This window comes from Papilio xuthus, unplaced genomic scaffold, assembly GCF_000836235.2.
Source record: "Papilio xuthus unplaced genomic scaffold, Pxut_1.1 DF826923.1, whole genome shotgun sequence".
Taxonomy (NCBI): Eukaryota; Metazoa; Arthropoda; class Insecta; order Lepidoptera; family Papilionidae; genus Papilio; species Papilio xuthus.
The window spans coordinates 3,730,191-3,757,754 of NW_013531726.1; the positions used below are offsets into that span (position 1 = coordinate 3,730,191).

Sequence of the window (27,564 nt, forward strand, 5' to 3'; positions counted from 1 at the left end):
ATTTGAATACAATAAAAAGTGTAAAAGGAATGTGAAATAAATGTCCAAGTCAAACATCGTATTTAGCTGAATTGAATAAAAATATCGCGGCGTTCCACAATCCTGCGCGAAGCCATTAATCGCTTTGATGTCACAGTATGGCACATTTAATGTGACCCTTTTTAAATGCCAACCTTTCTCGATTCACATCCCTAATCACAGGATACCGAATGCTGAAAACCGAATCACGGCTATGCGTAAACGCTTGGCCGCATTTAAATGTCGGATACTAATTGACGCCTGTTCATTGCGAGGGACAAAACAAATGATGATTTGGGACGCATCACAATCGAATTAAGTTTACTGAATACTGTATTTGTATAATTCGCTGACGTACATTTTGATTCTATCTTGTATACATGAAAACCGTATTACGTTAAAATAGAACGATAGGAGACCACTTTATGTCCTTCTCGGTGTTCACAGAATCTTATTAATATGTCAATACTCAAGTCAGGAAAATCATCGCAAGCGTTAAGGCATTCCCTTTTAATCAAATGCAATGGATTCGCTCCCCGTCACAGCATGAAAAAAAACATAACACTATTGCTTTACTAAATTAGTTAAATCGTTAAAAATCACGGATGTTTTATGTTAAATGAGTCGAAGGCCGATACTACACGTTTCTGTAGATAATTGCATCCCACGTTGAAGACCGCGTGTTCGTTTAATCTACAAAAAAAATCAACTATTCTGTAGTGCGTAGAGAGAAAAAAATCTACCGACCTGTTCAAAACGTTTGTAATAAATAGACGTTAATTTAACAAATGTTTGGCAAAAAAATCTAGTTACAAACTTTTTTTATTAATAAATTAAAATCAAAAATATTGTAAACGCTTGCAGCAGCGTAGGCGATTTCACCACTCTTGTTTGTTTGTGTAAGCCTGACCCAATTTCAACCAATTTGAAAGGCCAATTTGGCCTCTATTTCTTTTATTTGTATTCTGTTACGTTGAAAATATAGCAGATTCATTCAATTGAAACCCTTTTTTTCACGGAAAAAATTGCATAGTGTACCGAACGATTCAGATTTCACCACTGTTGCAAACTTACTTTCTAAATGTATTTTTAAAGCTCTTATTTTTTATTAGAAATATGAACTGTATAGGTAAAAGCGGTAATATTGCGTGTATTATTTTCAGTCTTTTTAGTTCTGCAATGATGATTGCCGTTAGTTCAATTTAATAATTTGATTACAGGACAACTACAGGGTTCTGGTTACAGCGAACAAGAGCCGGAGTTTCTTTCACCGCTTGAGAATTTAACAGTCGCCCAGGGCAGAGATGTTCATTTCACGTGTACTGTCAACCATCTAAGCAGTTATAAGGTAAATTGTACATAGTTATGTGAGTACACATAGTATATTACATGAATATGATCTTGAAATATGTATTTACGATTTTTTTTTATTTTCGATATAGAAATAGATTCAGTGTTATACTTTGTTATTGTAAAATAAAATCTCACGGGTTTAAGTTGAGTTAAGAAATGTTAGCAGTTATTTGTTTCTTTAAAAAATATTGCCTGCAGTACCTCTAAGAACCATGTGGTCATAAATAGCAATTCACACCCGCAGAAACTTTTGTTAACTAAAAATGTCTTGCTAACCATCTTACGAATATTACGAATGTTTGGATATATGGATGAATTTTTGTTAGAAGGCTGCATGGATCTCGCTTAAATTTGGCATAAATATAGAACATAATCTGGAACAACACAGAGGCTACTGATTTAGTTTTTTTTTAATTTCGCACGATTGGAGTCCCGGACAACAGCTAATATCTTTTATATTTAAGAATGCATCTAACTTTAGTTTTTCACAGGTGGCCTGGATAAAATCTGATACGAAAACGATCCTCGCAATCCACACGCATATGGTGACATTGAACCCGCGCTTGTCAGTCACTCACAACGGCCACAACACATGGAAGCTGTACATAAGCAACGTCGAGCCCAAGGATTCCGGCACATATATGTGTCAGATCAACACAGATCCCATGATGAGTCAGGTCAGTTTACATTAAGTATATCTTAAAACAAAAGAAGATATATTAGGCAATTTAGGCCTTAAGCTCTTAATTCTTTTTACGATGCGCTTTCCACAAAATATAATTTTAGTGTAGGGTAGACTTTTAGGTACGCTTTCCTCCAAACACAGTGAGCCAATCTGGCTAACGCCTGGGACGACGTGCGCTTGAAGGTAACTACAAGCTGCAATCTTGCAATATTGAATTCTTCAAAGAATAAATTAATCCTTAAGGTTTTAACGTCAAGTTCGTACTGTAAAAGTGTCATTACAATTTAATAATTTCTACTTATAATTCTTTGTATTACTTGATTATATGAATAAAGTTTTGACGAGTAAAAACCTACGAATTAAATTGATTAAATTGGTATGGCAAGATATTATAATATCTGATGAGTTATTAAATTGAATGCATTATTAAAGGTACATTAATTACGGACGGTAGTTCCATTTAATTTGAACATCAATTGCTTATCAACAATGAACACAATTACAATCAGTTTCCAAACGGTTGAGCGCGGAGGCTAATAAAATTATGCAATCGAGTGCAACCTATGTTTAACTCCGGTACTGATAAAATCCTAATTTAACACCTTGGGCGTCATGTGTATCTTTTTGTCACACAGTGTCTAGAACGCTGTGTATTCAAAAGTATACACATTTTTGTATTTGAGCACATTCCAACAAAAAAAATGTGTTTTTTTAAACGGTCACTTAGCGTTTGGCGCTGAGGGTGTTAACAACGATATTATAAATTCATTTAGATATTAAGAAACGAAAAGAAACTAATTCTAGGTACATACAATTGTTTTGATTATTTGTTAGGTTATGTTGGATAACTACTAAACTTCTAAAAAAAATTTAACAATGTAACCTAGATTACATTTCTCTTTTTCTTCTTCTTTTCGGTTTTAATAAATCCGATCAAATCACGGTTTCTCTATGTTTGTATTGTAAGATTACTCCTCAGCTTATTACAAACAACTAAAACAAATTTTTTGTTAAATAAATCTCCTAAAACAAACTCAAAGAAAATTCTTGAGTTATTAAATTTCTCTTCAAAACTTTCTTATCAAATGTTACACAAAGAAATATTGAGTTTTTATTACGATAGCTGTGTTGTGGAGAAAATGAGAGGAGTATTGTTACGTCATCGCATTCAGCATCAGATGTTACTGCGGATGTAATTATAATTGGCGGCGAGAAACACGACCTCGTTCAGAATAAACTTGCAATTATGTCTCGTTATCTTTATATGCTCATACGTATGAGTAGCTACATATGTTTAGTTACAACAAATAAAAACGGAAATACATCTCATCATCAAATGACTGTATAATAAAAACTTATAACAGTACATCAATGTATGATTTTCAAATTCCGAACACACATTTTTTCTTCTTTAGCCTAAAATCTTGATAGCGTTCTATATATAATATTTAGTAGTTGCCTGCGACTTCATCAAATGCGTATTAAAAAATCTATGAATAAATATAGCTTATATCAGACGGGAATAATGTAGCCTATTCAATACAAACAATCAAATATTACCTCTTTATAATATTAGTAAAGATAGGAATGCTGGAATACTTGCTACTATATATTTGATATTATTTTAATCTCAGTAATAGATATAGTTAGTAGCTATCATTTGTCAATATAAGACTCTCATACACCGATAGTTGTAAGTCTTACAATTTCATTCGATTATATTATGAGTTTGTTTAAAACGACCCGCTTGCCCTTTCCAGTCCATAAACAAAAGTTTCAACCGCTCATTAAAACATTATACTTCGAACATTTTTTAACTTGAATAAAGAAGGAAAAACATATTTTTTGCCCTCTTGTGGTTAAAATTCCAGAAACAAAAGTTACACACGAATGCAAATGAAAAGTTTGTTGAGAAGTCTTTACGAATGAGCCGAAGCATCTAGCGCAGGAACTTGGAACTTTTTAAAACTCCAAAGTTTTATTGTATCCGCTCTTAAGCAAACAGGCTACGAGTTAGACACCCTCTGGTGAACTTAAAAACTCCGTCTGGTCTTCGGATATGATTTAATTACGATGTAAAAACTATTAAGGCTTTTTTCATATTTTTTGTTTATAACAGTTTGAGCTACTTTGATCTTTTAAATTGTTTAATAACTCAAGTTAAGAATGTTATTTTTTAAACGTCTTAAAAAGGAATAAAAGTTAGAAACTTGTTTGCTTTATCTATTCAAAAACAATGAACAGAGCAAGTTAAACAAAAGCGTTTAAAAATATATATATATATATATATATATATATATATATATATATATATATATATATATATATATATATATATATATATATATGTGTGCGTAAAAGAAAACGTTAGTGAGTTTGCAATAATAGTGTACTAAATTGAAACCTTAAAGTCATTGACACTTATTAAGTTATTTACAACGGCACGTAGCACCTCGGCAGCAATGCGACGTGTGGGCCGGTGTAATGTCAGAGTGGTATGCAGCTTGGCAAGGGGCCGCCGGAATGTAGCCGCGACATCTTCATGAAACAACTTTCCAAAACGGTTCATGTGACGTCATTTATCCCGTCTTTGCGGTCTCCCTACACGTTGCGAATACCTTTTGTTCTGTTTCACTAAACATCATTACACTTTTCGGTTTGCCCGTTGCTATGAATGTGCTCCCAGTCTGTGTTACAACCTCATTATACACTACACTTTACTTTTACGATTGTAATAATGTTTAATTTTATTCTTGTAACATTTAAACTTTACACTAAAGAAGAAAAGATACCACAAAAGTTGTAAAAGTGAGTTTTTTTTTTGTATAAAATGGAGGAACAGCGTAATTTATAATACAAATTTTTCTTGCTACAAATTTAAAACGAAAATAAATTAGTACAAAAATATTTTTAAATAAATTTTTAAGGGATTTTTTTCTCATGTAGTGGAAGGAAATTTTGTAGATATGCTTCTTTTCGACCAGCTTAAGGTTCAAAGCTACGAGGTAGTCTAATTATGAAATACGAAAATCATGCAATATTTTGTATGTAATTATACACCAAAAAAAATTTAGTAAATCAACAAATTAAATGTTGTAAAACAAATTAATTTAACGTTACGAATTAAAATCATAATTAATGCGAGGTCGGTATTATAATAAAGGAAGAATAATAAAAATAATATCTTTGATCTATGCCTTTTGGAATATTGTATTTACACAACAGTGCTCATTTAAGGGTTAGTGATGGAAATAAAAAAAACGTTTTTAAATGTATATTTCCAAATATGTTTAGGTCATTTCCTGAATAAAATTTGATCCTAAAATCGTACAGAATTGAAAGAACTGGAGTTATTGTTCAAGGGTGATCAAATATTGACATATTAATTGTTTTTACGTTATTGACAGGGGGCCCCTGTTGACAAAAGCAGTGATAAATGATAATTTCTTTCACCCTTTTTTCTTTCGTACAAAAATGAATTTTCGACAAAGGTAAAATTAATCACAGACATAAATAAAACATTGCGGTCTTTTTCATATTTTTTAACTATAGTACGCAGCTAAAAGGATTTGGAAATGTCCAAAAATTGTAAAAAAACCTTCTGAATATTGATTATTTATTTTCTATTAAATAGTTATAAACCTTATCTCTTTCCTGAAATCATATTAAATCAGGTTGTTTGTTTGCGTCCTAATATAACAAAATAAAATTAAGAAAGCCTTTTAACTAAGAACTTAATAATTTCTTGCGAAATATAATATTTTTATTAACCAGTACAATGTTCTTCTCCCCTATAATGTTTTAGATGTATAAAATTTATTTTTCTATTTATTAACAATATATTATCGCTCGAAAAGTTTCATTATAAAATATTTAATTCCTTGAAACTCAAATATTTCTCACAATAAAGTTAAGCAGTTACAATGTTAAAATAATTGAAAATCAATGCGAGAAACGATTCGAAAGTTCGATGTTGAGTTTGTTTTTAATTTAATGCTTTTTAATAAGAAATATTTCACAAGAATGCAAGTTATTGTTTGCGTATTTCACTAAGAGCGTATAGTAAAAGTTTTAAAGATCTGTTTGAATTCTCTATAACTTATTAGCATTATAGGAATTGAATTAATTTAATCTCTTATAGTTCATACTTGGTTTTCTAGTTACTAACTCTTGGTCTTTTAGTTACAGTGAGAAAGTCAAAAGTAATTCGAAATTGAATTCCAGGGAATGATGTTGTTATTAAGACTATTATATTGATCTAAATTACTTATAAATGGATTACTTTAGATGGATAGATGGATGTTTATTTGTAAGTATTTAGAACGGCTGAATGGATCTCGATGAAATTTGGCAAACATATAGAACATTGTCTGAAAGGACTCATATGCTACTAATTATGTTCTTTGAACTTCGCGATGACAGAGTCGCGGGCGACCGCTAGTAATACGTATTTCGTATATAGCAATTAATATATCATTCATCACTTATATAAATATGAGTATAAGTAAATATACATAATACGAGCAACAGAGAATATTAAAAGCATGTTTACTTAAACTAGAAAGCTCTGGTATTTTGTATGTTAGTAACTTAGTTAACATGAAAATGAGATATGCGAAAGTACGTCTATGTAATATACGGACATGTTTAAATATAAGCCTTTAGTCGCTTGTTAGCGCTGAAGGGTATTTTCAATATGGGTAATTTTGCCGGGAACACAAATACTTTAGTCGCTTTATTGCATACTCGAGGATTAACTCGCAACGAGCGGTGAAAAACGAGTAGAGCCACTCTCTCCGGTTACGTTTAAAACTCCTGCCGTTTTATCTTAATTACTTCGAAATCTTTGTTAGAGTAAATCCCTACCCTTATGTTGTCCATCGTCGCGTAAGTTTATGACCGGATTACTTTTATGACCGGGATTAAAGTCCGTTTGCGAAATGTTTACAGCCCGAATTTGTACCCAGACCGATACCCGATTCATGATTCATTTCATTTATTTTAACTGAATTGCTACTTTATATTATAATTTCGGAATAGCTCCTGAAACACAAGGATCAGTTCAGGTGCCAAGGCTCCAACATAATTGTGTATATGTGTGTTACAATTAAGCATTTATTTATTTAATTTAATTATAAAGGTGAAATTATTAAACAACATATTTTGTTCAGTCCACGTTTCTGTACTAAAAATATTGACCCAAATTTCACTCACATGTTTTTATACATGAATATAAATGTATACAAGTCTATTATTTTTAGCCGTTCAATCAATTCTTTCATCGTCGCGCGTTCGACATTGTCACGGCATTCTTCCGATAGTATCAATCAGTCTTTCCTTCCAACATTAGACAGTGTGGGGAGAGGAGTGCTTTGTGTTTGCTCGGATCCTTCTTGACACTTTACCGTACTCAAGTGACAGCTTTTAACACTTATCGCCTTTTATACGGTCAAGTTATGCATTAACATCTTTAATCCTTTCTAAATTATATGTTAGATAAAGGAAAAATTATTTTGTTTTATAAAAATTAATTACTTTATTTATTTTTTAAGTCTGCGTATTTCATTTATTCTTATCATAAGAATTTGCTTGATATTGGTATGTATTCGGACATAGATTGTATAATCTTTATTTCTTTTTACGAATTATATTAGAGATGTAAGTTTTTTTTCGGGAAATAGATAGCAAAACCCGTCCGCTTTTCATATAAAGCCTATTAACGGTCAAAGATGACACGGGTACGACTATCGTTCTACACCAAACACAAATTTGAAAATATTTTTCACATATAATACAGAAAAAAGGTTTTAACAAGATCTTATTACTTAATCGAGAAAATTTCTCAAGTCAGATAAATTGGGCTCAGTAACAGGATTATAAATTTAAGTGTACATAAAGAGATATTGGCGAGGGGGAGATGAAAAAATTGCAAATGTAAATTCCGCTCTTCACCGACCTTGGTTCATATCGATACTTAGCTACTAATTTATTTAAATAATTTTGTGTCAATTATAGTCTAACAGATTTAAAAAATATCTTCAACTTTTTCGAAGTTAGTATGTTGTGTGAATAATATGTCATTTACTTAAGAATTTTGGGGAGTCAGGAATGTTATAACAAACATAATGCAAGTTATGTCTACTATCTATAACAAAGAGGAATATATAAGGACATTGTTATACTACGGGATTCACATTTTACAACCTGGGAACAGGTTCCTTTGAGCCAGAAAATTCCACGAAGATGTCGTTGCAAAATGTTTACCGTAGCTACGGCGTAGCATTCAGCTACGCCGACAGTATACAACAATGTGTCGAAGAATGTGTTTACGGTGCCAAGAATTAAGCTCTTTAGCGCTTTAACATTCTTCCTTCGTTTATCTTAACTTAGGGAAATATGCTTACGTCTTAAGATATAAAGCGCTCGTGAAATAGCTAAATATTATAACTTACAAGAAACTTTGGGTATAAAATATATTAACTTACATTTTAGTTTAGGCTTTTTGTATAAAGTTGAATTTATTCTGTCCTTTTCATTTAAGTTTTTGAGATTTAAGTATATTTATTAGAAGACAGCCTTAAAATATAAAATTAAAATATTAATTTAACTTTTTACATTCAAGTTGTAGAATTGTGAAAGGCGAATAGACAAACTAGGACGGTAATAGTAGATATTAGCTTAGACATAGGACAAAAAGTTTCAGCTCAGACATACTTTTCTAGATTTAAAGAATATTTATTTACTTTTTAAAGTGAACATAACTATTTCATAATAAGAAAGCTCCGTTTTTAACGTTAATTGTGGATAGAATAGTTAATTAATAAAAATATTATTAAGTAACGAATAGAATGTTGTAAAAAAAGCATAAGCAATATTTTACGTGGAAAAACATATAGGGTTACGAGAGGGAGGGAGTTTTTACTAAAGCATACAGCCTACACAACACAGTGGGCAGTGATCCATCACGACGCTCCGTCAGATGAATCGACCTCTAAATAATTGGCCGTTGGTACGCGCTGCTATGAATGAATCGCCAAAGCCGGGAAAAAGCATCCGCGTACACCGGTTTAATACGTTCAAATCGATGTTATTGCTTGCTTTGAATGAAAATATATCGACATACTATCACTCACAACAAGCAAAATGTACCAAAATAAATGTGTACTTTAAAATTATGAAGAGATCTGAAAAATTAATGTTAGTTCTGATTTCAATGCCCTTTGATATGGAAAAATAATCAGTGACTTGGTGATGATTGTGATACGAAAATCATTATTAAATTCGGTTCTGAAATAATATATATTAATGATTTACCGCAGTTAATAACATTATGTTAAATAAATACTCCAACAGGATAACAAATTCACCAAGTTATGAATAAGCTTAAATTCCCGGTAGAAATTTGAATAATGTTTTTAACAAATGTTACGTTGCAACTTGAAAATCAGAATGATATGTACGAGTATAAATGAACGTGAACATTTTTGAACGTCCATGTCGCGTTCCGTGTCCCAGCTCACGTCGCAACTTACATTTCACGTCATGACCTGACTTGAGAGTAATGTTTCAAGAGAGGAAACAAATGACTCACTTACCTGTTGATATTGCAGACTCTGTTATATTACATAGTCAGTTTTATTAATCTTAAAAGACACTAATATCGATAATTTTTGACGACAGAAATAATGAATAATCTGGCGGACGAGGATAATCAAAAGTACCGACACTACATAGAAGGGAATAAGGACAGAAAGATGATATTCATTTTTTGTCAGACACCAGACAACTTATCCCGTTTAATCGACGACGTCGAGGTAGCGGCAAGTAAACGCCTTAGCGATACTGAGGTATTGCAGTGTAGTTAGGTTAGGAGTTTAGTAATGTACCTCAACCTTAAGTTACCGTTGGTTTGAATAAAAAATTATAGGTACAAAAGTAATCGGCATCTCATTTTCTCTAGAAAACGATAACATTATGTTTTGCAAATGAAGACTCGCAGATATACGTTCCGTTTTGTATGTACCATTGCGATTATGCTAAATGACTCGGGAATTATTATTCCCTTTACTATGTGACTGAACTATGCAGCTTCCTATGATGATAAAATACTCTGTTAGGTTTCCGTGTCGAAATTATAACTTTAGCATATTTCCTCGAGGGAATCTGACCCAGCGAATAAAGTTAGTCATCGCGCTCGCGAGGAATGTTGTCAAAGCTGGCTCATTGATGTGAAAAAATACTATCCTGAAACTCATATAACTTTACTACGGCTATTTTTCGTGTTTACTGATAGTTTACAGACTTCTAGTTTCAACTAATTCTTAATAGATCATTTAGAATTCGTAAGCCTGTTCCAAGTTCCTGTTATTGATGATAATTAATGCTTCCTTTATTATTAAATATTAATACTTTATATTTGTACTATATTACTTTAGTAGTGCTAAAATTCGATTAGTTATTTTCATTATATTTCCTAGTTTTATTCCAAATATATATTTAAAAATATAGAGATTTCAAATTATCTAGAAACTATATAGGGACTACGTAGAGATGCATAAAGTAATAAATTCTGGAAGGGGCTCAGTAGACGTAGCGCAGAGCGCACTTGGAATTTTGTCAAAGTCGCTCTATTGTGTACTATGCAATGAAACTCGAGCATACATCTGCCTTTAAAGTTTAATAACTGAAATTCTAGAATTTTAAATGTATAGATGAGCATAGTGCCACTTCAGGTCACTTCGACACCCTAGTCAGATGACCAAGCGTTTTACTAACAAATTAAAATACTAAACTGATATATAAACACGGCTAAACACTCACGTATATACGTCCGGTGGCGGCACCGACTAGTGAGCGACGGGCCGCGTCCGCGAAATAAAACCAGTACCACTCATCCTGATGAAGGGCCCCCGATGGGCTCGAAACTAGTCGGTGCCGCCACCGGACGTATAGACGTGAGTGTTTAGCCGTGTTTATATATCAGTTTAGTATAATGTCTCACGAAAGTTTGAATAAATTAAAATACATAAAGATACACGTACAGATCGTCATTTCTCAATACGGCTGTGTTAGAATTTAATTATAAAAATATATTCATTGTCTTTTACTAATTCCTAAAGAAGGATTGAGGTTTTTTTTTAAATGGCAAAAGTGATTGTAGTCTTTAAAGTAGAGGTAATTATTTCAAAGACGTTGATTGCAATAAAATAGCCATCGTTAAAAGCAAAGTTAGCTATTCCGAGACGGTCGGATTCTTAAAAGAGAATGTTTTCCTTTGTCTAACGGCATCCTGACGTGCAGTAACGACCTAATGTCTTTGATTCGAATCGAAATCGAGTCGTGATTTCTACTGCATTTAAACATTTAGCGGGTCATTGACTTCATAATTGATTACAGATCATTTGATTTCTCATTACAAATGTAAATGATTGTCATCAACATCGCCCTGACCTTACCGGAGCATCTACTTTTACAAACCTTAATTATAAAGGACTGTAAATTAAAACTGATATTTTTTAACAACGGGCAAAGAATTTTGTTTAAATCATTATCAAATCAGTCAGTTCTAACAAATGTTCATTGAAACGTCAAATAAATGATGTTTTACTTCTAGATGGGTCACTTGTCTGTGGTGATACCGCCTGACATAGCTGACGACGACGGTTCCGAGGCCAGTGCACCAGAGGGCGGTAGTGTGGCGTTACGTTGCACCGCCACAGGAGTTCCCGCCCCCACAATCTCGTGGAAGAGGAACGAAGGTCGAAACATAGTATTCCGCGATGAAGATAGCAAGGAAAACAAAGGTTAGTATAAGCAATTGCTATTATTTCTGGTAAGGTTCTTTCTAGGAAATATTATATATATATATTTATGTATAGCTAAAAATTGAATATTATTTTTTTAAAGCAGAAAAAGTATTTTATTTAAAAGCTATATTTGTTTAGAAAAAGCATTTTAATTCAGTATCCTATACAAATAATTTCAATTATTTCAGTATACATTAAATACGCGAAACTAAACATAAATAAAACAGAGTGTTTCAATTCAAGCACATCAATTAATTGATAAAACCTTCATCCATTTAGATATAAAGTAACTGATGTGCATCGTAAAAACGGGATAAAAACGTCAATTTTCCTTTGAAATCCATTCACAACGAAGAGACTTCTAAGTGGTAAAAAGAAACAAGACTAATTTTACATTCAAAGCCGCCCACAGCGGGCGCAGGTGCCCGCGCGGTTAAAACATTGGAGTTTTATGGGATTTATTAGAATATTGCCTCAAGATATTGGAAAGAGTACTGAATATACAAAATAAATAATCCACGATCTTAGCCAAATTACTCTCGCGGAATAGAAAATGAAATGTGATGAGAAAACGTTTGCAAAGTAATTTACCATACTTATGTATTATGACATATTGTACATTTTATTCGACATTTGTTATTGTTGATTAATGTACCGTTTAATGTTTTCACATTTATAAGTCGCTTTCATGTCATACTTAAGCGAACATCTTTTATACATTTTCTTATTTAAGATAAAACTTACTGTCGACATTTTTTAATTTACCAAGTCTCTAAACGACCGAAATTCATTTCCGTTGAAAAAAAAATTCTTAAGAACCCAATTACTGCTTAAACAAAATGAAGCAATCCGGATTTCGGTCAGGAAATTAAATGAACAACTAATGGAAAATCGGCTCTACAAGATTGCTACCTTTTATTGTTTGGTCGAGATACCCTTTACGAATAGAGGAGACGGGAGGTTTAAACGATTATGTAACTAGTCATTTAAACACACGTGTGTTTGTATTTTACGGACAACGTTTAATCTAAAATGAAACTTAATGAATATACAATTAGGTACAAAATGGCATTTGCATAACTGTTTAGAAACCTTCGAAATTAATGCCAGGCGTATTTGACCTCTTTTTGTTTTAATCTTTTAATTTAGATAATAAAATGAACCTCGTACGAAATAAAACGCGAAGGACTCAGTATCATTTAGAGTTTATATTTGGAATTGCTATTCAGGTTCCGAGTAACTATAATTTTTGAGTGTGATAGATATTGGCAATTATCTTTTGATTTTCTACAGCGAAGCGACGTCGAGTAATCGGAACAAAGTTATAAAGAATGCGAATATAGAGTGTACAAAGAAACTCTTTCATCGGAAGTTTTCTTTATTATAGTGTGTAGTGTTGTGTAGGAAGTGTAGTGCATATATGCCAAACTCTAATTTGCTACATTCCCCTTTCATACTTCAGTATTATATTTATATTGAAAACCGCAGTAACATCAGTAACTAGAATTAGACTAGGTAATAAAAAAATGAGGGTAAAAAATCGTTCACATTATGTACTTGTGTGACCGATAACCAAAAACCAATGATTAAAATTTTTGTCTATTTGTCTGTCCCGTGTACTCTCCGGCACGGCTGGGACAATTTTGACGGTCCTTTGACAAGAAAGTAGCTGATATAGGCAGGCATGTCATAGGCTGCTTTTTTTAATTCTACGCTGACGAAGTCACGGAAGATCGCTAGTAAAAAATAAATCTGGAATTGATCTGAAAATATAAGGTATTAAATCTAGATTGTGAAGCCCCTAGGCCGCATAGCTATGTACTGGAATCAATCCCAAACGTAATTAAGCAGAAAAAGTTTGCAAACGATAACAAAGCCGGATTTCTGGTCTGAATGTGTCGTCTGGTTTAACAAGTTGGCAACGGACTGTCGCACGCCGACTTTATAACCCGTTAATAAAATACAATTCCATACAAGAGGCCGCTTACTATATAATACGCGGTAAGTACTCGCAGTATGTACGTAGCTGTGTTTTATGCGAGCGACCGAGATTTAGGATTCCGGGAGGTCGTGTGCTATAATAAAGTTATAAATTGCTACCATTTAAATTTAATTTGACAGCAAACCGTTAAACTCACAAATGCCTTCGAAATGTTTTGATTAAACTGCTACTGAGATTAGCAGCGCCGAGTTAATTAAGTAGGTAAATGTCGATACGTTTACTGAGTTACGGTGATTTTGAAAGTTATTTTTTTTTGCAATTAGCTGCAGAAATATTTTCATTAAAATAGTGTTGTTAAGTACCACCTACGTCGTACTGGAGAGCTTAATCTTACTTATATGTAACCTGATTTAAAAACAAAATATAAGCATTTCACTTTGAAGTCTTTAAAGAATGAAACTGAAATCAATGTCATGCATGAAAAATATTGTGCAAATTATTAAGATCGTGTGGGACGAAAATATTATTCGTAATATTTAAGCCTACGGATTATGATCTATTGGTAACAATTGCTTTTATGTCAATTGTAAAACGATTGAGTCAAAATCCATTTTATTCAGAATTACTAGTGGCCAGTTTCTTTTTTGGATTTTGTATCGCAGAAATAAATAAATTTATTTTTTATTAATTTAATATTTTTATGTAATGTAGTGGTATACAGCTACGTTGGGTCTACGCTGGTGCTGAAGGGTCTACGGCGAGAGGATATGGGAACGTATTTGTGCATCGCTGCTAATGGTATCCCTCCAACTAAAAGCCGACGATACGAAGTCACAGTTCTATGTAAGTATTTAGGATTTCAATATTGTAATCGTTTGAGTATTTCATGTTATGTACCATTTCATCTTCTTGACGTGCACCTCTAACTATTGGAAGTTGGCAGTCAGTGCAGCAAACTATATCATATAATTAACGGTTTACAATTTTATTAGAACTGTTAATTTTGTTGTTGTTGTTAATTTTACATCTTTAATTATTCGCGTAACTCATCAATGCAAAATTAGTTACAAATGTGAAATAGTGTGTCGCAAAAAAGTTTTATACAAGAATAAAAACTACGGTCGACTTTTGTCACTACAATCTTTAAATATAATATTAAAATTTAAATAATTAATAACGTTATTAATGTAAAGTTCCACCTGTGATCCGCGTGGCGAGCCCCGTGGTTCTGCGAGCAACAGACATGCAGGTCACTTTGCAATGCTACGTGGAAGCCTCGCCCAGGGCACTCACCACATGGCAGAAAGGAAAGTCACAATCTGGTATGTTGAAGTAATTCAACCTTAGATCTCGTGAAACCCTCCTGTCAGTAGGACATAAGTCAGTCAAATCTAAATTACAAACAAAAAGGGGTAAAGTGGTTATTGCGTATAATAGTTTTAAACACTCGCGAAATTGTATTTTAAAAATAATTAATTTATAAATTAAATAACATTTTATATAAAATCCTGGTAAATGTAGAATAGGTAATACGTGAAATGAGAATTTAGTAGATTGAATTTTTATATGTTTATTTTCGTTCTTCACACGTGAAGTGCGTGCTCGTGTTTTGTGACACAAATATTGACATTTAAAGGTTGAACAAGATCTTCAGGGCTCAACTCAAACCGTACAATTTAATGAGTCACGTGATTTCAATTTATTTATTTACAACATTCTTTAATAATAATAATTAAGGTTGTTAAAACATCACTAAGGGGAGTTTTTTCTACATTAAACAACTGCTTAAGTAATTGCATTGAATGACAAAATGTGCCAATAACATCAAACGTAAATCATTTTTTAGAACTTTTACTATACTTCGCGTCTTCAAATAATGTGCTAACATTATTGTTTTTTTTGGTCATAGGTGGAAAGTTACTGAATAGCTCTAAATATATAATATCCGAGGAGGTCGTGAGCGAATACGGAATACGAATGAACTTGACCATTACGCGCCTAAAGAAGATGGACTTCGGAGAATACACGTGTGCAGCGATCAACGGATATGGAAAAGCGGAAGGCACAATAAATCTGAAAGGTATTAAATTCTATTTTCATACTAACTTTTAACCTATTAATTTAACATTAATTTTAAGTAACTTAAATCATATTTTAACAAACCAAACATTTTTTAAAATTATTCCTTTAAAAACAAAAGTTTCAAAATATCGTAGATCATTAAATTTTGTTTTGACGAATGTTTTCTTTTATTCAACAGAAACACCACAGAAGACTACAACGACTACTACAACAACAACAACAACTACAACTACAACGACCACACCTCGTCCCACCTCAACAACAACACGACCACCGAAGAAACATCTCAAGAAGCAACCAGATCGCACCAATCACAACGCTTTAGACGCTGACCTACGTCAAGCTGAGCTCAACAATGCTCTCAACTTTTACAACATAAATACATACGGAGCTAATAATTCACACAATGAATATGCGCAGCGTACGGAGAGGCAAAAAGTTCGACCCTCCGGTCCACCGCGTCACTTCGTTGTCTACAACAGAAGCCCTTTTACTACACCCTCTCTTACAATCTTCATTACCTACTGCGCAATTCATATTGTTATATAAATATTTCTATATACAATACATCGTATTGTAACAGTTTAGGTAGTGATATAAAAATGGCTGTTAAATTTTTTTTAGATCGTAAGTGATATTTTGAGATTGTTGTAAACAATTTTTAAATACGTTTTAATGTTGAAATGTTACGTGCATTTATTAAAGTTTGAAGTTACGAAGCTAGACTTCAGATTTAGAATAATTTTAAGCCAAATAAGACAATAAAAATAAAAGACAATAATAGACTTGAATTTCATGATGAAAATTTATCATGAATAAATAAATATCAATATTGCCATATCATTCCGGATTTGATAAGATTTTTTACAAGGATGTAAGTTTTATAAAATTTTAGTTAAATTAATGTAAAAGTCATGATATTTTTTGTGTTAGGATGTTCTTTAGTTAATATATTTTTAGTTATAAAAACCTATTTAGATGTTTATTTTTTATGTTATTTAGAGCCATATGACATTAATATACTGTATGTAATATTCTTGCGTGATTAAAGGAACAATAAAACCACCCTGTGTAATAAATAGAAATAACGACAATAAAATATATACTTTAGGGTAATAAATATATACTTTATAATGATTAAGTCATTAATTTTTACTATATACATTATAATGGAATTTTAGATATTAGTTTTAAGCGATAAAAAAAAGACACGAGTGACTGGAAAGTCTTAGAAGATGTCATAGAAAGAGCGAAGTGGAAGAGACGGATTAGGAAAGCTACCCCACCACCTTGTGGGATACAAGCAAGGTATCTCTACCTCTCTCTCTCTCTCTCTCTCTCTTGAGAGGCGTTTCAGGCGAGAAAATTAAGCATATATGTACGCATTTGAGAAATATTTTAATTGTCCTTGTATTGAGACATGTAATCGTTTAATTAATTAACAAATGACAATAACGTATTATGTATAACGCAATTTCTATTTCAATATACTATTGATTGAATATTAAAAAACTTATAAAATTACTTATATTTGGACTGTAAATTTTAAAGTATAACATAATAAATTTGTCTTCCGGATAGTTGTAAAGTTATGTATTCGGCTTACGTAATGAATGTATAAAAATTAGCGAACGAAAGGAGTTTTTTTGGACTTCAAATACATTGTAGATAATACGTACATATTTTTTAAGGAAAGAAAAGAATTTATAGTCGAAATAGTCGTATTCGTATTTATATTTAAGGTATTGTATCCATACCGTTTTTATCAAACGTTCAAACAAGATGCAGTTATATAATTTATGTATGTATTTAAACTATATTTAATATGCTTTTACATTTAATTTGCTATTGTATACATTGAATTATAATTTTTATATAATTTTAGAATTAATTTAAGAAAAGTTTATTATTTTACAGCAATTGTAATTTTCCTGCTTTTTTTATTTATTATTTTCTTATATACAAGTAACATAATCAAACTATTATAATAATATACTTATAAATGACAATAATTTTGACAATAGTAGTATGTAAATATTTTTAGTATGAAGTTGATACATTAATAGCATGTATTGTTCTATTTATCAATGTTACTCTTAAGATGTTGATATCATTTTATGATATTTTAAAATAAAAACTGCAATAAACCACCTTGACATATTTTACATCCCGATTTCTAGTAGTTTTAGATTTAATACAGAAATAAAATAAACAACTTGCATGTTCCTTATACAAAACAACTCACACCAATATCGTATAGCAATGAAAGAAATGTAGAGAATGTAGAAGACATATTGCTTCAAATAAGGCAAATGCTTAATATTTATTGAACCCTAGATGTTGCCTACAACTCCATACACGCGACCAAAAAAATAATAAGTAGTCTCTGTGTTTTTTCAGGATATGCTCTACATCTATGTCAAATTTCAGCGAGAACATGCAGCCCTTCAGGAGATACCTTCTAACAAACATTCATTCATACATAAAAGAAAAAGTAAGATTATAATTTTTTTTACTATTAACTTGTTAATAGAAACCTAATGAATCCTTTCCTTAAATTCCTTCTATTAAAATAAATATGAGGACCTTGTTGTTATCAAGATCATGCAAGTAACGAGTATTTAATGAACTAAGGACTGACTTCGATGTAAGACTGACTTTCATAGGGTCAAAACAGTAAGTACTTATATGAATCACTAAAATAGGTTCTAGATCCTAGCCATGTAAAGGAGTAAACAGGTTCTATTATAAATTATTATTCCTTTCTATTCTAAGATATGAACCAAGATGTTGTGTAAGATAACAGGAGTATTTTGGACAGTGACTATCAAAAACAGGACAGCAAAAAATGCAGTAAGTCACCTGTCAGTAAGAATTGTATAAGGAAATGACGCGAGATGTCACAATTATGAAATACGAATTTGTCCAAAAGTGATGCAGAATAAAACCAATCAATCAGCATTTTTAACTTACTCCAAATATTATTACAAATGCGTAAGTATAGTATGTCAAATACATCGTTGGTTTATCGAATATCGAATAGTATAGATTGAGTGACTTTGTTTAATAGTAATTTATACAAAAATCTGACAGAGATTCGTGTAACCAATATTCCGGCAATCGTCTCTAAAACTCTGAAATATATCAGTCGCTTACACAATCGAGCTGCAAGTTATTTGTAAGCTCGCATATAATGGATTGCAGTTTTCGAAAGCTCGCGCTCTACTTAAATAAATGAGTAGAAAATCCGACGTTGAAGTGGAAACAAATTAAAATTTCTCAAGACTTCGAGTTACGATGGTTAAGGGAATTATTTATAAAAAAAACAAACGTTGTTTTCTTACACATCGGACTATAGTAAAGCTGTATCTTAAATTTCTGTATGTTATTAAAAGATGTTCAGTGATCGTTGCGAGTTGAAATTTTCATGTTAAACCAACCACATACATCTAGAGTCTCTTTTAACCCAGGACCTCCAGACGACCCCGGTCCTAACCGAAATTGGCATTTATTTTTTTAAATATTAGCAAATTTTTGTAAATTTACTAGTATTTCTTGTACCATTCCTACTAAGGTCTTTGCTTGTGCTAGGACATGGTTTACGATTATAGTAGAATAGCGGGATTCGAAACACCGACCACGTCATCGGAAATCCGTACCCTTAACCATTAGGCTGTTGACGCTTCGATTATTAAAGCGTTAATTAATAAAATATGATTCAGTAAGAACTAACTTTCTTTGTATGGCAGATCCAAGTTATTTCCAGTTTGCTGCTTAGCTGGAAATGCAATGTCATAATATTTTAGAATGTCACAGTAACTTCGCTATATTTAAAATCATCTGGAAATAGAATTTAAAAACGGAAACGTTTTATCCGAATTAGAAAGTTAAAGCTTGATTTCATAGCAATGAACCGATATCTAAAAATAATGCATTTTTCACGTCAAAACTTTGACAACACATTTTTAGATTCATAATTATTAACCTATTTTTTTTAAAGTTAGTTAAAATTATTGGTTAAAGTTTTTTTTTCAAATACCTAGATTTTTTTACGTTTATTCGCTATGAGTACAGTGCAAATATGATTAACAAATGCACCCTTAGATTAAACCCTTACCTAGGTCGTTGCATGATATTAAAACGAGGGGGAATCATCCCGCACTGTTTACTGACTCGGAGTTGCGACTAGTGAGATTTACTTCTCTAACAATTATTAATCCAACTACCCTTTTAAGTTCTTATTACAATTTATTTTTGCTGATAATAAAAAAGTGTAAAGTGAATGAAATATCACCAAATGTAATTACAATGGTAATCGAACTAACCGGGGATTTTTGACACCAAAATCTCTGTAGATCACCTTTTCCAAAAGAGTGATAACCATATGTTTTAAACTAAGATTTTGGTCTCAGAAACCCACGGTTAGTATACAAACTTTAAACGATTTTGTTAAATTATTTTTATAATTTATTATTCTATTATAATAGGTAATGTTCATATTATTGTAACCATAAACCTAATCTATATTTTTAATCCAGGATTGTTGAATAGTATAAACCTTCACTCTAAGATAGTCACACGCTTATTTTATTTGGTGTTTATTTAATAACCTGAAAAGTACGTGCTTAAAGTCTTATTCGAAATTATAAGCACAATTTTGATACGAATGTTCTATTCTGTTATTCATTCCATTGGCATTTTACCGTTGAATGCAATGGAAATGCAAAATTACTGCTATCGAATAGGTAGGTGGTGGCGCGGCCGCAGACATGAAATATAATACACTTACTACGTAATATTGCTTCACCTCGACGATATGAAAATTTATTGCAATATACGCCGTACGTAGGAATACTCGGTTAACTTAGAAAAATGAGATGCCCCTATTAGTGGTTCGCTTTACATTACCGTCGCTTATTAAAGGCTACGTTATGAAATTTAAATAAGAAATGCTTTTAAATATATTACGTACCCAAGTGATTAAAGTTTGTATTGAATATTATTTAAAATAAGAAACATTGTTATTAACCGTAATCGAAGTATATGTATGCGTAGATGTATGGTTGCAGAAGCGCGATAAATGTGACAGGATCGTGTCAAATCTAGTTTAAGATTAGACGTAATCTCTCCATATATATAGTTAAGTTATATTTCTTTGAGCACGGACGGAAGACGTTAATTTACATGCGCAACGAGTTATTAAGTTTTAAAAAGAAAATAGGTACGACTGTGGTTGGTAAACTTTAAACTACCTAAACTCTGAATGGACTAAAGTTTTAACTCGTGTTTAGTTTCTTAAATTAACTAAGCTCAGTGCTAATACCACTGTTTACATGGATAATATGTATATTGCATTTTGATTTAAAATGAAATGTTTAATACAAAATTATATGAAGTTGCAGAAAATCGATCCCGGTAGTTACAAGAGCCCGATAATGTTTCACCCCGGGATAAATGCGACGCTTTCGAGATAAGGTGGTGTCCGCGACCTCGATTTGTCTCGGACTTTTATACGTCTTAGCAACAATGAAATGTTTAAACTTTTCTTTTACATTAATTTGAAAGATTTGTTTAAATTAACTAAACAATATTATAAAGAGTACGATTAAAAATGTGTCTACTAACCTTATTTCGATAAATTAGTGAAACTACAGATTTGCAATGAATAAAGATCGATTTTGCATATTATCAGTTAAAGTTATTATGGGACTAAGTATATAATATATAAACATGTATTTTATTTTATGTTGATTTATTATGATTGCTTAGATAAATTGTAGAATGTGCAGTTTTTCTAAAGTTTTCTTCTATAAAATGTATCGTGGTAAACAATTAGGTTACGATAGTGAGTTGGAACCATGAATCACATAGCTCTTTGCGGGGCTTTGTGTTCGGTTTGGCGGATGACGATAACCTTAATGTAAGCGCCGTCACGGCTGGTGGTCCGAAGAAGGATCGCTTTTGTCATGGTCCCTTCCGAAAGCCCCATTCTTTTCTCTTTATACCGTTTCTCACTTGAATTATTTCAGGACAATAAACATTTATTGTGGTTCGTCTATTTGGCAGACGATGAAGAATCGAATCACTGAATTCAGTTCATCTATACGCTTAGCTATTTGATATCCTTAATATTTCAAAGGGACATATCAATAACCAAGCTACGAGAAGTTAGAGATTAAACTTTTCATAAAACCGCGTATTCTATATGCTATAAGTCAGGTAAAATTCAGTAGTAATACTGTTCTCAGGAAATGTCGTATTCGTTTTTGCAAGTTTCATTTTCCTACAAAGAAAGGATTTTTATGACTTCCGCTTTTGATATTAATTTCTATTCTAGCTTGCTTTGTTGTAATAAAGACTTCCGTCCGTTATTTTATTAAGCAGAAATTGTTAGCAAGTTAAATTTAAATTTTTAATTAACATCTTTTGTACTGAACTTTTAAGATTAATATTTTTAGTTTAATTATTTTAACGTGAATGCAACAATTAAACGTAAAAATCTTCGTCGAAAGGATTAAGTTTTTGTGGTATTAAATTACTTTTGTGGTTTTGGGTTTACGTTTTCCAACATAGTTACGGTTCTAACTGAAAAATAACCGAATGACAACTTAAAGTCCGACAAGCACATGGTTAACGTTTAAAATTCCATCTAAATAATCAAAAGCGAATAAACAATTTACAATATAATTTTTCTAAACTGGTGTATTTATTTTAGTGTTCCTACTAACCAGCATTACTTTGAACAGCAGCTATTAAACTAAATAGAGCAAGTAAGGACAGTAAATGTTCACGACTTTTAGCAAAATAGTCTTTAAAATATAGTCAGTAATCTGACATTGGTCCAGAGCGCTTTTGTTATAGGAGAAATTAGACAATGTAACCATTGTCTAATTTCTACTACTAAAGCGCCATCATTCCATATGAGTACTATTTTTATGACTTTACGGCGTGAAATAAAAAAAACTCAATTGTTGCTGTTGTGGTCTTCTACACCGTTTTACATCTGTGCCAAACTTCAGCGAGATCCGTTGAACAGTTCTAACCATCTAAAATACATCCATCCATCCATCTATACATCCAAGCTTTCGCGTTTGTAATATTAGTAAGATTTCAACAACGGATGAGTCGATTTAGTTAATACTTGCGTATAATATTAGATCTTATTACTTACAATGGCTACGATTTAAAAACTCAAAGCTAAAAGTGATTATTGATAAAATCTTTTGAATGTTATTACTAAAAAAAATCTGTAACTAAAATAATTCCCACTATATTTTCTAAGTAAGCAAGAAAACTATGAAAAAGTATAAAAGCTTGAAAGCTTTTGCATTTTGTATTCAGTTTGCCGTTCAGCTATAACTTTAATCCGGGTAAAGTATCACCTACCAACTTGCACTGTGGGGACTTTTCTACAGAATGACATATTGACCTTCTTTATAATGATAACATTTTGATATAGACGCAATTTCATTAGATTTAAGTATTGTGGTTTTAAGCAGTTAGATCGTAGACTAAGTCTGATTTGGATCGCTATAAGCGTACCCACATGATGGATTGAGATCGAATAGCTCATTGATCATCGCCCAAGTATTTCATACTTGGTCACATAGTACGGAAACGGATCGGTTTAAATCATTGGTTGAAAATAATTTCAAAGTTTTATTTAAAAATATGAATTATACAAGTACAAGATTATATTGTAGTTGAAGTACAAGAATTGTATTACTTAAAAATAAAATAAAATCGTTTTTTTTTAAGACTAATGATGTAGGTTTAAGTCTAGACATGGTATTAAGTGAAATAATAGATGTTTGTAACCTACTAATTCGTTATTTTCACATAATGAAGTTGTTATTATATATGGTTAAACATCTTATTAATATTATAAATGCGAATGTTTAGATGGATGGATGGATGTATGTTAGAAGGCTTCTCGAGAACAACTGAAGGGACATAGAACATAGTCTGGAAATATATTAGGCTACTTATAAAGTTTTTTTTTAATTCCGCGAGATCAAACACACGGGCGACAGCTAGTTAGATGATAAAATAATAAAATAAACCTTTTAAACGGAGTATTAAAACGAGTAGCTTTCAACAAAGGGTGACGAAATGATAGGGTTCTTTTATAAAAGTCGCTGTGTACGTGACAAATCTTCTAGTTTCGAGTTCGGATTGAAAACTACGATAGTCTCGAATGCTACGTGACGCGAATCAGTATCAGTTTTGCATTTACAAACACATTCACGATTGATTTTTATGTTTTCATCAATCGTATTGCTCTGTTAATAGAAAAAAGCGTTGACTCAAGTTCTATTAAAGAATTTTATGAAAGTCAAATGTAAACCAATTATTATAATTACATGTCTCTTCATCATTATACATATTTTATAAGTACATTATTGAATGTAACATATTGTTAGTAGGGTTCGAAGTTTCTCAAAAGGTTCTAAAATGGCGATCTCGTAAAGGATGACTCAGCGTATAGAGGTTGGCTTGCTCAGGTCAGACCGACTTTTTCAATATATCGGTTCTACGTTGTTTAAGTCCGGAATGGAACCGATCCTTCCACCGAATTTACAGCATGATATACCTACATCCACTAGTTGATGTCTTGCTGTATCACGCTGATGAAACAGTACTCAAAATCATTTATGACTTTAAAAAAAAAGTTAAAAAAAATATTTGAATATAGGAAGAGAAATAAGCAAACTTAATCTCTGTATAAGCATTCTTATATTTCGCTCTCCGAAGCCTATACAGTCGGGATATTGGTGCTTGACCTACTGTGAATATACGCCTTTATTTCTGGAGTTACAAGTTCACAAAGAAGTATGTACATATAAGTAGAAGTAACCGTTCCTGAACGAGAGTACGAGGGTATATTGGAATAGTTTTTTATGCTGTAAGTGTTCCAGTGATGCGAGAACCGCCAAACACAGGAGACCTTTGGAAAAAAACGTAAGCCGATTTACCGTGCCTGCTCAGCGGCCTCCGGGACCACTCGACCGGCAAATAAAGGCGGCCAGACAAATGCTCGCAAATTGACTTGACGTTTTTCACAGTATTATATATTTTTACATAAAGAGAACCAACGTATGATTACAAAGTGTATGCATAGTTTTGCATTTATCTTAGAACCAGCTTTTTCCCGGGACTTCTCCCGCGCCGAATTAAAAAAAAGTTAAGTAAGTGGTCTATGTTTTCTTCTAGACTAACTTCTAATTCTATTCCTAATTTTATTGAGACCCGTTTTGGATATACGTAGTAACAAAAATCCATCCATTCAAACATTCGCATTTATAATATTGGCATGATTCAAATTTCTTTTTAAATGTCATTACTTCAACCTTTAATGCTATGTCGTGAAAGTCTTTTAAAATTCAAACCTTTCTTTTTTAATTTAGAAACATTTTTGCAGCGAAAAAAGGAAGGACATACGAGCGCATCTTTATTAATCCGCGTATTAAGATGGTACAGCGACCAAATAAAGCTAAGATTACAAGTTAACCTCATGTTAGTAGGAAAGCCCAATGATAAAGCATCTCAGGAAAATCGTGCATGAGGAGGGTATACTAATCCCTCTTTAGCAAAAACGTTTCGTTCCAAAAAGTGATGGCTGGCTCACGAGGGACGGATGTTCATTATCCAAACGTGTTTGCAGCTAAGCCAAGGACACAAAGATTACTGGTTTGCTTAACACAAATTAAAAAGTACAGTCATGCGAGTGATTCCATATTTAAAAAAAACGAAAATAATCTGATATAGAAAATAACAAATGTAACAAAAGAATTTATTTACAATTCACGATACTTTTTTCTGACATTTCAAATATTATCATTGCATGTATTGCCGCCATTAAGAACAAAAAAAAATGGTCGCTGCATTGCTATCTACGCACAGATGCAGTCAACAGAGCTAAACGCAAGGCGTTGAATGCATAATTTCAACAAAACCAATAAATTCCATTAATGCAAAGCTAAAGGAAATCAAATGTGAGGATAAATTATAAATTTATATCATCAATAATAGTATAATACAATATTTTAATCATAAATATATTTACAATAATATAAAATTTATTACAAAATCCCTGTCTATGAAATTCTTTTGCATAAAATGATTGGTGAAATACCTTTAGGCTATTTACCTCTAATAATACATATTTTCAACGGGATCATGAACGAGACCGACCCCGAAAATACACAATGGACAATCAAATTATCGTATCATTACCAATACCCAAACTTTTTTTATATTTTCACATTTTCTGCTTAATAATAGATAGCAATTTATTTTAAATCCCATATTTAGATATTCTAAACATTTCGATACAAAATATTTTACTGCGATGCCATTATCATAATAAATTAATATCTTTTTTAAGAAAACGCCTTGCCGAAGTTGAGGAGAATATGTTCTCATCATCATCAGCTCACTATACGTCCCCACCGAGGGGCTCGGAGCCTACCCTATGTTAATGGTGATTTGGCCATAGTCAACCACGCTGGTCAAGTGCGGGTTGGTTGACTTCACACATATCTTTGAATTTCTTCTCAGATATGTGCAGGTTGCATCTCGATGCTTTCCTTCACCGTAAGAATGTCGGATAAATGTACATATGTAAATCGGAAATCGAAAAACACATTGGTACATGGCGGGATTCGAACCCAGGACCTGTAGATTGCAAGTCAAGTGCTTGACCACTTAGCCACCGACGTCTCATTATATATTCTAGTATATTTAGTATAGAATATTTTCCAGTAGCCACATAATCAGACAAAACGACAAAATCATTATACATTTTAAATCAAGTCACTCTCTCTTCACAATCAGATATAAACCCATATAGTTTAATAGTTCTGAAATACGTCCGTTCCGATCACAATACCTAAACCTAAAATCCACACGTAGTAGAACATTTTTTGATTCATAACTTTAATAAAGAGTTATTATAAAGTTGTTCTATGTTTCAACATTAGGCAATATGTAAATTGTTTACTGCAATAGTTTGCTTGCCAGTAAGCATTGCATTTTGCGGAAGTAATTACCTTGCATGTGAATAATTCTACGAAGAGGTGTATTTTGTACCAATGTAATAATTTCACGAAGTTGTTACTGTATTTAAAGTAAGAGAAATGGAATAGTATTTCGCAATCCATAACCCTGGAATTTAGAAAAAAAATACGTTCTTCGGTTTTCTTTTGACATCAAATGGTGATGAAATTATATATACTATAGAGATTATGAAAAAATGTGGCCAGTGTGAAAAAAGTACGAAATTAAATGAGGCTTCATATAGCTACGTATTCCTTGCCCTGAGCTCATTGTCGGCCATTCTCATGCCATCTTTGACATGTAATTGAATACTACGTTTGTTATTACTTTTCTAAGGGAAAATAATTTAATAAACGAAAGTACATTTCTCTTAGACCTTTGAAATATTGTCTTAAATGTATTTAAATTATAAAACATTGTTTAATCCAAATGGTTTTTGTTTCATTAAACACAATTTTAATAATTTAACTCATACCGTTCCGTGCTTCGGTGAAAATTGAATTTCTTTTCCAATACTTGAGCAATTTAAATCAGTTGAATGTAACGATCTCAATTTTCTCGCAATTTGAATTTTCAATAAATTTACTCATTTGTACGATACAAAAGGAAGCCATAATAAT

At 32.0% G+C, this 27,564-nt stretch overlaps 1 protein-coding gene across 2 annotated transcripts in view; it reads left to right on the top strand.

The window, feature by feature from the left end:
- LOC106122417 (lachesin) overlaps nucleotides 1-16,728 on the top strand; it is a 34,264-nt gene extending 17,536 nt beyond the window's left edge. For both annotated transcript variants that reach the window (XM_013318362.1, XM_013318363.1), the window contains 7 exons: nucleotides 1,239-1,366; nucleotides 1,863-2,048; nucleotides 11,670-11,859; nucleotides 14,516-14,647; nucleotides 14,998-15,126; nucleotides 15,714-15,884; nucleotides 16,065-16,728. In XM_013318362.1, coding sequence (XP_013173816.1) covers nucleotides 1,239-1,366; nucleotides 1,863-2,048; nucleotides 11,670-11,859; nucleotides 14,516-14,647; nucleotides 14,998-15,126; nucleotides 15,714-15,884; nucleotides 16,065-16,435 — 1,307 coding nt within the window. In that variant the 3' untranslated portion in view covers nucleotides 16,436-16,728. The remainder of the gene's footprint in view (nucleotides 1-1,238; nucleotides 1,367-1,862; nucleotides 2,049-11,669; nucleotides 11,860-14,515; nucleotides 14,648-14,997; nucleotides 15,127-15,713; nucleotides 15,885-16,064) is intronic.
- The last annotated feature ends 10,836 nt before the right edge of the window (nucleotides 16,729-27,564 follow it).